The sequence below is a fragment of the Chlamydotis macqueenii genome, chromosome 1 (assembly GCF_036417535.1).
Source record: "Chlamydotis macqueenii isolate bChlMac1 chromosome 1, bChlMac1.mat, whole genome shotgun sequence".
In the NCBI taxonomy this organism is placed as follows: domain Eukaryota; kingdom Metazoa; phylum Chordata; class Aves; order Otidiformes; family Otididae; genus Chlamydotis; species Chlamydotis macqueenii.
The window spans coordinates 131,332,644-131,345,390 of record NC_141556.1 but is presented as its reverse complement, the minus strand read 5'-3'; the positions used below and the strand labels follow the sequence as shown (position 1 = coordinate 131,345,390).

Genomic DNA, 12,747 nt, shown 5'->3' with positions numbered 1-12,747 from the left:
TTGCTACACTCCAGCCCTCTCCTTAAGTGCACAAAGTAGTTTTTATATCAACATGTGGGAGCTCTAGTAAAATTATATTTTAATGTTACTCAGCTGTGTGAAGTAAACCTTCAATGGTCAACGATATCATGTCTTTAATGAGAATTTGTATATTTTATACGCTACCAACGCTCCGCTTGTGTTTACCTTCTGTGAAATAACAAACATGAGCTTTAGCTGGTAAAGAAAAGTATTTAAAAGCATTTTTTGGAAGACTGTGGCCTTCACAAAGGAAGTTCCACAAGCTAAAGGTTTTGTTATCGAAGGTCTCTTTTACAATGATATTTTATATTATATAATTCCAGTATTGCATTGCATTTTTGGAGTGCAGGTACCATTTTGGTGGTGGGAGAAAACTAATTTTTATATTTAATAAGAAACTCTAGGAGTTTTCTTAAACAACAGGGAAAAAGAGTAATGCAGTGATTGTGTTTCAGTTTTGTCAAACACACAAAAGGGTGAAAATCAGCAAACAGAAATGACATATGTGAATTTAAGTATCAAAAGGTTAGATCTTATTTCCTTTTGCTTTTCTAAAGCCTGTTGCTAAGGTTTACCATCAGTGCAGAGGGATGCTGGTTTGTATTCTAATTAAGACCAAATTATGTGTTATTTGTCTCTTAATCACATTTGGTTGATTTTTAAAAAAATGAATTATGGTACTGTCATTTATGCTGCTTTTGTACTGAAAGCATCAGTATAATGTGCAGATTTTGCAAAAGAGAAAGTGTAGACCTTGAACATCCTTGATAGTGGCATTTCTCTTGCCCAGAAAAGCAGCAGTGGAAAAGATTCCCAACAAAATGCTCCGAATCTGAGAGGCTTTGAAAATTCCCACAATAGAAAAGGAATGAATAGGATTTTTCAAGTAGTCTCCTACGTGTTTTGTGAGCTGTGAAATCTGGCCGTATTGTATGCAGGGAAAATGTGTGATGGGAGCAGAGCTGAGCACAGAACCTGACAAATAACCGGGAAGTTAAAAAGCCTCTGGTTTGCTTTTGAAGGGGAAGGGATGGGTCTGGGTTCTGCTGAGCTCACAAGCCAATTTAAATGTTTTAAACTTCCATGAGATTTGAGATGTACTGGAGGCAACCCAGTGAATATGAGTAGAAATAGCTCCTTAGAGTTAGGCACGTCCTGGCATAAGAAAGTGGGAGGGAAATCTTAAATCACATATTTACTTGTTATGGGCTTGTTTTTGAAAAGTGATCAGGGCATGACAAAGTATTTCTGCTGCTTTTCAGTATTTTGCTGCATAAGTTAGGACTCATGACATGATTTAATAATGCTCATGTGAAAGGGAAAAGCCTCCTTTATACTTTTTCCAGTGAGCTGTACTCTTAACCAACTTTAGACTATTGCCTGTACAGCTCAGTGAATGTACTTCAAACTTTACGAGCTCTGATGTTTTGGCAGTTCTATCCATGAAGGGATAGAGGAAAGAATGGACAGATTTATTTTCTCTCTCCTTTGTTTTTTTCTCTTTATTCCTGTCCCTTTCTCTCCCTCTCTTTCTTTTTTTCTCCCCTTTCTGTCTTTCTTTTTCCCTTTCTCCGCCTCTTTCTTTCTTGTTGTTTTATTGCATTTGGATTGCAAATGTTTTGCAGATTTTGCACAACTGTACAGAAGAGTGGCCTTTCTGTAGCCCATTTTCAGTAATCCTATATTCAAGTCGATACGGATGACAAATCATGTATTAGCGTTTGTATAGAATTCTGGACCCAGTGTAATATTTGTACCGTTAGAAGAATATTGTTTGTATAAACTGGACATTTATTTACTGCATGGGTACTGACATGTATATTAAATTTGTGAGGTTTTTGTAAATTTCTCTTTAAAAATGCTTGACTTGAAATGGGTTGTGCTATCGTTCCAAGCATTTAGATTCTCTTGCTATTGTTTTACTGGACCAAAAGTAAATATATTCATATAAAAAACTCTTTATATCTGATGGATGTATATGCACATTGTGTAGTTGATTCCTTGTCAAAGCCAAGGCAGTTCAGAAGATTTAGATCTGTTGCTATGCAACAGCTATTCTGCCTGCACTTTACATTAGTAAAGTCAGCTTGATTGCTTTAAAGGTGAAAATTAAACATTACAGTTTTTTAAGCTGGTCTGGTGACAAAGAACATGTGTCCTATCCATTGTGCTGCCTTCTTTTAAGACTATTAAATGTTCTTCTATATATATTTTTATTGTATTAACTCTCAGCTTAGAAAGGGAACACTGTAAAATGAAGTACAATAAATTTAGCTTTTAAATGAACCTTTGTGTCTCAAGAGTCAATTTACTCCATACCAAAGTGATTCTGTGGCATCTGACCATTTTGCCTGCATCTCACAGGTCCACATACCTTAAAATACCCCCATAATCTGTGCCTTTGAACTCTGCCAACACGGCCAAAAAGAAGTAAGACTTTTGCTGTTTCCCATGTAGGCAGTCACTAAATAAAGACTTCTGAAAATCTCCAGTTACCTCCCTCCCCTTTGTACATTCTGAGGAAAGTAAACCTTTTTTGACTGCAGGATTCTCTCATGTCCTAGTTCAACAGCTATGAACAATTTTACCATTATGACCCGGTACAATAAAGCAGTGTGTGCTATCGAGGTAAGTATCAAGGCATTAGTTACAACAACTCCTGTAACAAGTTTCTTAGAGCCTGATAATAAATACACCCATTCAGTTCTGGCCATCTAAACTTAACACAAGGTTGGATACACAGATACACGTACCGGTGGTGTGCGTCTTTAAAATAACGCAAAATAAGCACCTGAAAGGCATGCCGCAACAAAGGCTGCTCAGGGAGAAGCGGCTTCTATGAAACAGTCACTGTTTAAACTTATGGCCATAAGTGAGTCTACATATCAAAAAATCCATGCTTTCTGTCCAGTAATTTCATGCTGGTTAGCTAAGACATTATTGCCTAGTATGTAGTGTATCAAATAATACCTTTTCCTTGGCAATACTTATTATTAGTTCTCGTAGGCATCAATTTTCTGGTCTTTATACGTCTCACTTTCATTTTGCTTAGCCATAGCATAAAAATTCAATAGCACTTACCAGCTGGGAAAATTACCTCTGATTAAGAAAACAGAAAAGATGGATTATATTTTTTTTTACATTTGAAAAATCTGATTAGCAACACCTATTGAGTGCTATCTAGGTATTATTCTTCAAAAGTCAAGGATTACAATTCTTGCTTATCACCTCTAAACGTGCTACTTGCTACATCCTTCCTCAGTGAGATCGACTTCCAGCTTTATAAATCCCAGCACCTTTTCCCATGATGGAGCTTGACTTTCTTGCCCGTTTTCACCAAGTGTTTGGCCTATCAAAGCAAAACCTCCACCCTGTCACATTCAATGCCATGGCAATTTTCTTCTTCTCCAGGACCCTCCTACTGGCTCGTCTCCTGGGACGATTATTCTTCACATGTGAGCTCAGCAGTTCGGCGGCCTCTTCTGCTGGCTGTCACTGTCCTGCTCATCTACCAGTTCAGAGAGTTGCAGCACCGCACACTGCAGCCCGCACCAAGGCAAGGGGGCTTTGCAGATCTCTTCCCAGCCATCATTGTCAATATCATAGCCAACCACGTCTTGCGTGGGGACTTCCTGTGAGTTTTGCCATTTCTTTCCCCCGATAAGAAGAGCCGTTTCCTCTACCACTGCCAGGCCATAGCAAAATCGATCATAAATCAGTGGTCTTAACCGAGTCCATTGGTTTTGATCAGGGTCGTATCTTTCAATTTCAGAGAATGGTTCATATAGTCCTAAAAAGGTGAATATGGCTTCTCTGATGGTTGCCATCTGATGCCCAAACCGAGCAATGCTCATAGAGGCTTGTTTCACCCACTGCCCTTCAAGCGAGCTCAGAGAATATACGTCCTTGCTTGTGTTGGCTGGGTCTGAGTACTTGCCACCAGAGATGTATATAGTATTCTTGCAAATGGCACTGGCATGGCCATACATCTTGCATGGCAATTCCCTGGCCTTCGTCCACCTGTCTCTGCTGATGTTGTAGACTTCTGCAGACGAATGCAATGACCCATCCTCCCCCCTTCCACCAATGGCAATGATATCCTTGCCCAGGACACAACAAGAAAACTGGCATCTTTTTTCCAGCATGCTCGTGATTTGGGTCCACATGTTAAATCTGGGATCGTAACGATGGACTTTGTTTGTAACCGATAAGATCTTTTCAGTTTTAGCATCACCCAGGGCACTACTTTCTATTTCCCCACCCAAGACGTACAGGAAGTTCCCCACCACACACACGCTGTGGTTCTGCACCCTGTCCCGCAGCTGCGTGAGAGCTCGCCATTTGTGATTGTAAACGTCGAAGGCCACCACATCAGTGACGAGCCCCTCGCTTGCTGTCACTCCCCCCAGCAGAATGACCCGAGTTTTCTGGTTCCTCAGCGTGGTGGACTTATCCTGCAGGACAGGCTGCTTGAAAACAGATGCATGGTAATTTATTGCTTTAATGATCAAGCACTTAATACCTGCGGAGAGGGGCACTTCTGACTGTGTGTAGGTTTTTCTCAGCTCTTCCACTGGGATGAGACCGTATCTTATGTGCTCTAAAAGGCCGCTAGCATGAGCCAGCCTGGATTTATCCTGCTTCAGCCACAGCAGCACAAGATTCAACAGGCACGTTTCTTTCACCATGGGGAGATCTGGTGATTCAACCACTGCTAGCAAAGACCTGAAGTTCAGCTCGAGCAGTCCTGACAAATCCAAGTCCAGCAGTTTCCAAAGATTATTGATAATGTATTTTTCTGTTGCTGCTAAGGCATCCGGCAGGTAGAACCTCCTGGCCACGTTGGCAGAGAAGCAGCAGTTTTCCAAGGCGAGATTGTTAACTAAGTACTGATTGCACAAGCCAATAGCATCAGTCACTTGCAAGTAGCTTGCAGCTTCCAAGGTATCCTCCAGGCTTTCAAAGGAAAGAGGCAACAAGGAAGTGTAAATGAAATCCAGGACGTGCTGGAGACCAGTGGGTGAGACAACTTGCAGGTGAATTACATTGGCTTTAGATTCTTGGGTATAACTTTTGAACATGGCTCGGAAATAGTCGCTGGAGCATGCCAACAAGGACTTGTGTGCAGGAAACTCATTTTCCTTCACTTTCAGCAAAATATCACACAGAAAGCCCTCTGATCTTAGGGTCTGGTACTGGGCGAGCACGGCGGTGCAGTGCGCTTTGCAGTAGGACAGGAAGTAGCTCATGGTAGGCAATGCAACGCTTCCCCTTGAGTTATTAAAGCAAAAATGCAATTAGATATTGAAACAGCTGCCCTACTCAACAGCCATTGCTTGAATGCCCAGCAGATTTCCAGCTGTTAGAGAAAAGCCCAACCAAAAAAAAAAAAAAAAATCAGTCTCTTGCCTCGCATATGGGGACAGTTAGTAGATTTGTAGTGAATTCAATGCATTCCTTTATAGAAAAAACAGCTGAATGTCGTAGCAGCTGTAGGATGCTTACTTTTCTCTCCTCCGTCGCTTGTGCAGGGATGAATGGTCCACGGTTGTGCTGAGCACTTGCTTGGCTGGCCATCAGGTGACAGATGAGGGAGCTAGATGACAATGCCAACAAATAGCACTTTGTGTCTGCTCAGCCGTCGCCCTCGACCCTTCTTGCTCCGCAGGCAGATCAAATAGATCCTCTCTGGCTGCCAGCTCATGGCTCTGAGCAGACACAGATGAGAAGGGAGTGCTAGCTTTTCTCCTCTCTTGTTTATATTTCAAACTCAGACAAGTTTAGACCTTGCCGTTCCTGGGACAGTGGCCCTCTTTCCGTCCTTTTTTCGCACTCTCTTAGGAAGCCTCTGCTGAAGAGCAAATCAGCGCCCAGGGATTGTTACGTCAAGATTTTCTAAGCCCGTAAATCTTTGCCCGGTAGGCACTAAGACAACAAAAATATCATGATTAGTCACTGGTTCGATTTGACATGCATTTCTGGTCCATTTGCTTCACATGACACTGCCATAACTCACAGCTACCAGAATAGCCACGGGCACATCCCCTCGTCCCGCCTGCTCAGGAGCTGATCCCAGGCAGGCAAGCAGAGGGGCCAGGGACCGGGCGGACGGAGGAGCTTCCACCAACAGCCACGGCCAAAGCAGCTGACTTGGAATGACTTGACTGGCAATCACAAGGGTAACACATTCACACAAAGCGGGGACAAAAATAGATTCCCCCAGTTCGGCCGTAATAATCCGAAATCTGTTTAGAGAGGAGGCTTTGCATAATTGTGCTCTCGGTTACCAGCTGGGAACAAACCCGGAGCCCCCTGGGATGGGCAGGAGCTGACTCGCTCAGCTTTCTCACTTTCAGTTTGTCCCAATTAGAAGCACGTATAAGGGGATTATCTCCGATTTTCACCCAAGCCTTTCAGGGTCTAATTTCTACCAGGAATAGTAGCTCTGGGCAGGCTACACATTCTGACTTCTTAGAGCTTGCTTTTTTTTCTCCTTTTTTTTTCCCTGCATAACTCTGGGTGGAGGTGTTCAGAAATCTCCTCCTGACACCTTTCTTTCCAGGACAAACATGCTGAGGACTTGCAAAGTGACGAAGCAGACAAATGCCAGACCATTTTGCTGCATCATGAGCCAGCAGACTTGGGGACAGAGGAAGATCCCACAGGACTGAAAAACGTAATCTTTTACTCAAGCCAAAGGTAAAGTCTTTTTACTGTATTTGTTTATATTTATTTATGTGATGTCATGAAATTTTGGCTCATCCCTGTGATTGAGCGGTGTTTGGGCGACTGGATCCTGATGTGGGTCATACATGCCGTGCTACTGTTCCAGTGAGCTTCAGCTCTCTTGCTCAGCAGATACCTACATATGCTCTGCTCTGTGGAGAACTCCTCCAAAAACATTTTTCTTCCTCACTGTATAGCTCTGAAAATGGATTTCCAGCTTGAATCCACTTTCCATCATGTCATTATAGATGAAAAATCAGGATCTTGCTAAAAAATCTTCTCCCTTGCTAGTAAAATGGCATGCACAGGCAGTGGGGATGAAGGAGGAAAGGGATGCCTTGTTTCTCTTTCCCAGTGGCTTTGCCTATGTCCACACTGGGACAACTCTAAAGTATCTCAGATGTTGCTTACAAAGTTGGGCAGTTGAGTCCAAGCTGCTGGTCTGATGCTTTTCCTGTTTTGCACAGACCAGTGACAGGGCAGCTCTGTCACCCCTCAGCAGTTATGCATGCTGGTGATGAGGGACCAGGCCTTAAATACTGCCGCTCCCTCAGATGCTGTTTTCCCCAGTTTAACCCCATAAGGTACCAGATTTCAGTAACAGGAGGTGCAGATACACCCTCACTGTTTCGAAGCAGCAAGCTGGGCCGTTGCACTTTCCCCAGGAGACCAAGCAATGAGCACAGGGGAGCATGGGCCTGCACCTTCAGCACAGGCTTGAATTTGAGGAGCTTTTCTGCAGCAGTCCTGGCGTAAGCAAGTCCTGGCACCACCTCCACTGGCACTTCACCAACAGTCCTTGTCCTCCATCAGCCCTTTGCCTGTGCTGCTGTGGTTGCTCTGAGGCAGGGGGCTGGGAACTGATGCTTGTAGAGAAGCAAGGGGAAACCCAGAAATATGACAGCAGAGAGGTCTCTGTAGCCTGGGTCAGGACCTCAGGCTCCCTTGCTCTGTGACCTCCCAAGCAGATGTGGTGCCCAACCCAGAGCACAGCAGAAGTCAGGAGTGAGTAACTGGCTGGGCAAGCAGCTGGGGACCTGCCACTGGGCGAGACCCTTGGCACAGGACCCTCGCCCGACACACAGGAATGAGACTGATCTTCTGTTGTTGAGCCATGGCCAACAGCCTCCCCAGCACTGGTAAAGTGCTTCATACACGATGGTAAGCCAGAGAAGCTGGTGCTGAGGACACATAATTAATTAAATCCTACTTCCCCTGGATCCAGACATACCCAGAAGGGGTCAGAGATGTGGCTTGGGCAGCTGTGGATATTGCCAGCAGCAGCCAAATCATGCTTCCGCCATCAAGCGATGCACTCCCCAGGCAAAGGCAAGGTGCCTTTTCATCTCCCTCAGCAAGGCGCAGGTGCTGCCAAGCTTGCACCAGGCACGTATAAAGTACCAGCACGGCACCGACTGCAAGCACTGTAACGTCAGAGAGGCCAAATGAAGCGCAGGTTGAAGGCCCATGCCTGTGCCCAGAGTGATGCCATGCCAACCAAACTGGTTACGCATCACTTGCTCTCCAAATGAATCCTGTGCCCGGGCTACGGTTTATGCAGGTCAGTTGCCAGCTGATTACAGTGCGTTGCCACAGGAGCCGGTGCTCATTTAACTGAACTGGTTCAACACCAGCGCCAGATAAGCAGGTCCTATAAATGTATGCAGATTTGCTTTGCGATTCCCTCTCAGACCTACTTCATCTTCATGACAAGCTGGCTAATACAAATGGTAAGAATCATCATCCTTATAAAGCTGTTTATTTGCCAGGAGATTTTTTTCTTTCACTTATAATTGAAATGAAGCCAATCCCTTTCCAGTCTCTTGCTCTGGAGACACACACAAAAAAAAAGATCGTCATTATCAAAATGAGGTTTCTCCCTGCTCCACTTTTAGGCAGTTAGCTTTGTTTATCTATGGAGCCTACTTAGCCAGTACCATCCTTTGTCAACAGACAAATTATTTCTAGACGGCAACTTGGGTTTTCGGCACCTTTGCAGGAATATTGAAGTTCTATTAGCAAGAGAACAGACAGTGACTAAACAGCCAATTTATTAGTTTCAGGAAGAGACCTAGCTCTAGGTCGGATGCAGTCAAGCCATGATCTTACTTTTCTCATCTGTAATTTGGAAGATCAGATCTAATGTTTGAGTCACTAGATGGTGCTTAAAATTAGGGAAATAGTAGTGTTTCAACGATATGTGATTTGCTGGGAATAGATAGCATATTTTCAATCATGCACATCATTTAGACTTTAAATTAGATTTAGATTTCAGGCTTTTAGTACATTTTCTGTTGAAATCATTGCTATACTACAGTATACAGTCTGCAATAAAACAGAATATTCAGCGATGTTCTGGGAAAAATATTGGCTTCTGTGCTTGCAGTTATTTTTTTCCTATACAAAGCTGAAACATGGCCCAAATTGCAATGCCATGTTCAGTTTAAGCTTGCAAGTAGGCTATCAGTTAATAAAAACTTCAATTACCACTGTAAATTTTCCCAATTATTTTTAAGACTAAAGGTTATAAAAAGAGTTGTACAACTGAAATTAGGCTCATTAATAACAAGCGACTTACTGAAAAATATTCATTACAAAAATCCACAGCGGAGGATTTCTAAGCTACATTTTGTTCCAGAAGAAATCTGTGCAGTCCAGAGAACAACAGAGCAAATGCTTCAGATGCTTGATAATGTACCGCATGAACAAATACAGCAGAAGTGAGCCAAATGATGAATGTAATAGGGACGATGTAGCAAATAGGCTTTCTAGAAACTACTAATCAGAATGATCATATTGACTTAAGTTCTCTTGTAAAAATCATTGAACTGGAGTCTGTTCTTCATCCTTGAATAATCATTCACAATAGTATTTGGGTCACCCCGTCTATTTAAAGCAAAGGATGTTTAGCCCAGGAAAGCAGTCTTTAGGAACAAAACAGCAAGAAGGAGAAATTGTCTTGCAGCTAAAAGCAATGTATGGTGAGATCATGTCTGTGTATAAAAGCACAGGAGAACGTTACCAGCTTGGATGAGGTAGGCCAAGGCTGTGAGGTTTCCATTTTGGCAGGGGGAGGCTGGGGACACATGTGACTTTAAGCACTATCTGTGTGAAGGAGACGGAGGTGCCCACGGGACCCTCTGCCCCTCTGAGCTGAGGGAGCAGGAAGTCAGTGCAGGGCAGTGCATCCCCAGCCGTCAGAGGAGTCTCCAAACCCTTGGCACACCATATCCATTCACGTGCCACCTAGAAGGGGTCTGTGTGCAGGGACGATACTGAGAAGAAACTTTTTGGCTGAGTGCAAGCCTCCATCTGGCACCAGGGAGAAGAGTTTTAGTGTGATCAGCAGTCACAGCGGGGATCCCAGTCAAAAACTGCTGCAAGGCCGTGTCTGCTAAGCGATGGCTACATGGCAGTTTTCTGTGGTGTTGTGGAAAAAAGAGGAGGAAAGGAGGGAATATCTTTGGCATACTTGGGTTGAGGATATATCAAAATTGGGTTATGCTAGCGCTAACTACTCTGATGTGAGAAAGCATTGTGTGTCAAACTGTGAAATACAAAATGAAACTCTTTCAATCAGTCTGTGCCTCATTTGTTTCCTCTCCCTTTTTTCAGGTTCGATTTCATTTGCCTCCCATGAAGATGGATGTCGTTATGGCTTCTATTGCTCTCCCAGTGGATTAAATGTGAGCTTCTGGAACAGGTTGCCCAGAGAGGTGGTGGATGCCCCATCCCTGGAAACATTCAAGGCCAGGTTGGATGGGGCTCTGAGCAACCTGATCTGGTTGGAGATGTCCCTGCTTCTTGCAGAGGGATTGGACTAGATGGCCTTTAAAGGTCCCTTCCAACCCAAACCATTCTGTGATTCTATGATTCCCCAGTGAATAAAAAACAAGTTAAGAAAATTTTTAACTTGGGTTCCCATTTCAGAGCAACTGCAGTGGGATGAGTCAGGCAATGCAGCTAATGAGGGTGAATATGTATCTTAATGAGCCCATTTCAGAGCAGATGTACTAATGGCCTTCACAGCGCTTCACAGGGGAGGGCAGTTTTCACTGGCTGCTTGGGGTCCATCTGCTCCCATGATGGTCTAGTGGCACCAAGGCACTCTGCACGGAGCCCTTGCTTTTCCCTCTCGGGCAGCCAGCGCTGCCTGTGCTGCAGCTGAGGCAGAGAGGGACCAGGGAGGCCTTCACTCTGCATCCAGCTCAGGGCTGCTCAGAGACCGTGGTGGCTGCAGAGTTTGCATGGTGAGGACATGCCTAGCTCTAGCCCAAGCTGCTCTGCTCACAGGTCACTTCTGCATATGTGGAGGCCCCCTTGCTAAACAAGGAACATTTCTGACCCCTGTGAAACAATCCTACCTCCCAAAGATCTCATGGCTGATCAAACTGGGTTCACAAACTTTATTTACTTGGGAACATCCAGTATCAAAAGCTGTGGTTTCGGGCTGTGTGACCACTAAGGTCAGGACAGCTGGGTCTTGCCCTTCTGTCTGTGGCTGGATACAGCCAGCAGCTCCCAGCTCTGCCCCCACTGCAGAGTCCACCGTGATGTGGTTTCTGTGTGCCTAATGACACATGTACCCAGTACAAAACCAGTATAACAGGGATCCACACTTCAGGTTTAAAAAAATGATAGGGGAATGGAGACTGGCTCCCCGTATCACAATGGTCTGCTAATGCATTTACTTGTAATTAGAATTGTGATTTTTTTTTTTTAATAGAGATAGAAATGTAATGAAAAAACAATGTTCTGGAACCACAGAGGAGAAAACACAAATGACATTTTCCTCTATTAGGACACCATATAGATGAAGTAACACCAAGAGCCTTCATGGAGTTTGATGCAGACTGCAGAGGTCTCTGAAGTCAAGGGGCTTTTCACACAAGCTGGTTGGGATTCAGCTTTTCCATCCTCTTCCATTCCCTAATTCACATTCAAGCAAATGCTCTCTAAGACACAGACTGTTGCTTAGCAAAGTAAAGGTTACAGTGTAATCGGCTGCTGTTAGTGCTGTTACTCTATGAGATAATGAGAGCCTGACGGCCACACTCAATTGATCACTAAATGTGTTCCTACAACCTGCACACTATTTCATCATTGTCATCACCATTGTTAGCAGCAGCAGCATGTTACCTGCTGAATCTGGACTTGGTCCCTCCATCATCTGCAACTCTCAGGCTTACCCTCGGGACAGGAAGGGTTGCACCTGCACTTGCTAATCCTACTTCATCCTATTTTCTCAGATTTGAGAGTGGAAGGGACAGCTAAGAGAGAGCACCCAAGCCCTCGCACTGGGTGGAGTGCAGCTGGAATGAACTGCACATGCTGAAGAATGGATGATGAACAGAACACCACAAAGTTTGTAGAGGGCTTTTTGTCTTAATGACTTCTGACTGAATAAAGCCATGCTGGAGTGTGGCAAAGGCATTGATGGGATGTGTTTTATTCACCCTCCTAATCTTCATGAGTGACTAGCAAGCCTCACTGGTTACATGTCAGGCTGAGCTCAGAGCCAGTCCACAGTGGTACAAGGTACTGGTGGCCCTACTCACCAGAGAGACATCTCCCTCCACAGTTTCTGAATTCCACTCCTGGAATAAATTTCTAAAAAGACAGTTATAGAAACTGGATTACATATGTCAAGTTTTCTTCTCCAGGACAGAGTCCTGGCACACCATGGCTTCAGTCATCTCCCCTCTTCCCCCGTATGAGCTGGATGGATACTGGGCATGCATATAAGCTGTGGATAGCAGTCAGCCAAACCCCCCATCCCAAAGGCACTCTCCAAGAACTAATGTACTATGAGCTTATTTTTATTAATTTTTACTTTAGAGTTCTTGTGCTAGAAGCAATATTGACTCCTCATGGAAGTGCAAGGGTTTGTCTGCCCAGGAAAAAAAAAACACATAGTCTACTGGAACCAGCTTGAAAGGCTGTAGAGATACTGACTGTTTTTCCAGCAAGTTTATTTCAGTCTCATCTGCCTAGATCAAA

At 44.1% G+C, this 12,747-nt stretch overlaps 1 protein-coding gene and 1 long non-coding RNA gene across 2 annotated transcripts; one reads left to right on the top strand and one right to left on the bottom strand.

Annotated features, from left to right (window-relative positions):
- Positions 1–2,215: 2,215 nt before the first annotated feature.
- Positions 2,216–5,906, bottom strand: KLHL34 (kelch like family member 34). Its single transcript, XM_010116255.2, has one exon. The coding sequence runs from the start codon at positions 5,268–5,270 to the stop codon at positions 3,483–3,485; it is 1,788 nt and encodes a 595-aa protein (XP_010114557.2). The 5' UTR covers positions 5,271–5,906; the 3' UTR covers positions 2,216–3,482.
- A 403-nt stretch (positions 5,907–6,309) lies between these two features.
- LOC147602283 (uncharacterized) lies at positions 6,310–12,180 on the top strand. The gene is made up of 3 exons (XR_015261146.1): positions 6,310–6,720; positions 10,363–10,501; positions 11,997–12,180. It is a non-coding gene; the product is annotated as an uncharacterized LOC147602283 (long non-coding RNA).
- The last annotated feature ends 567 nt before the right edge of the window (positions 12,181–12,747 follow it).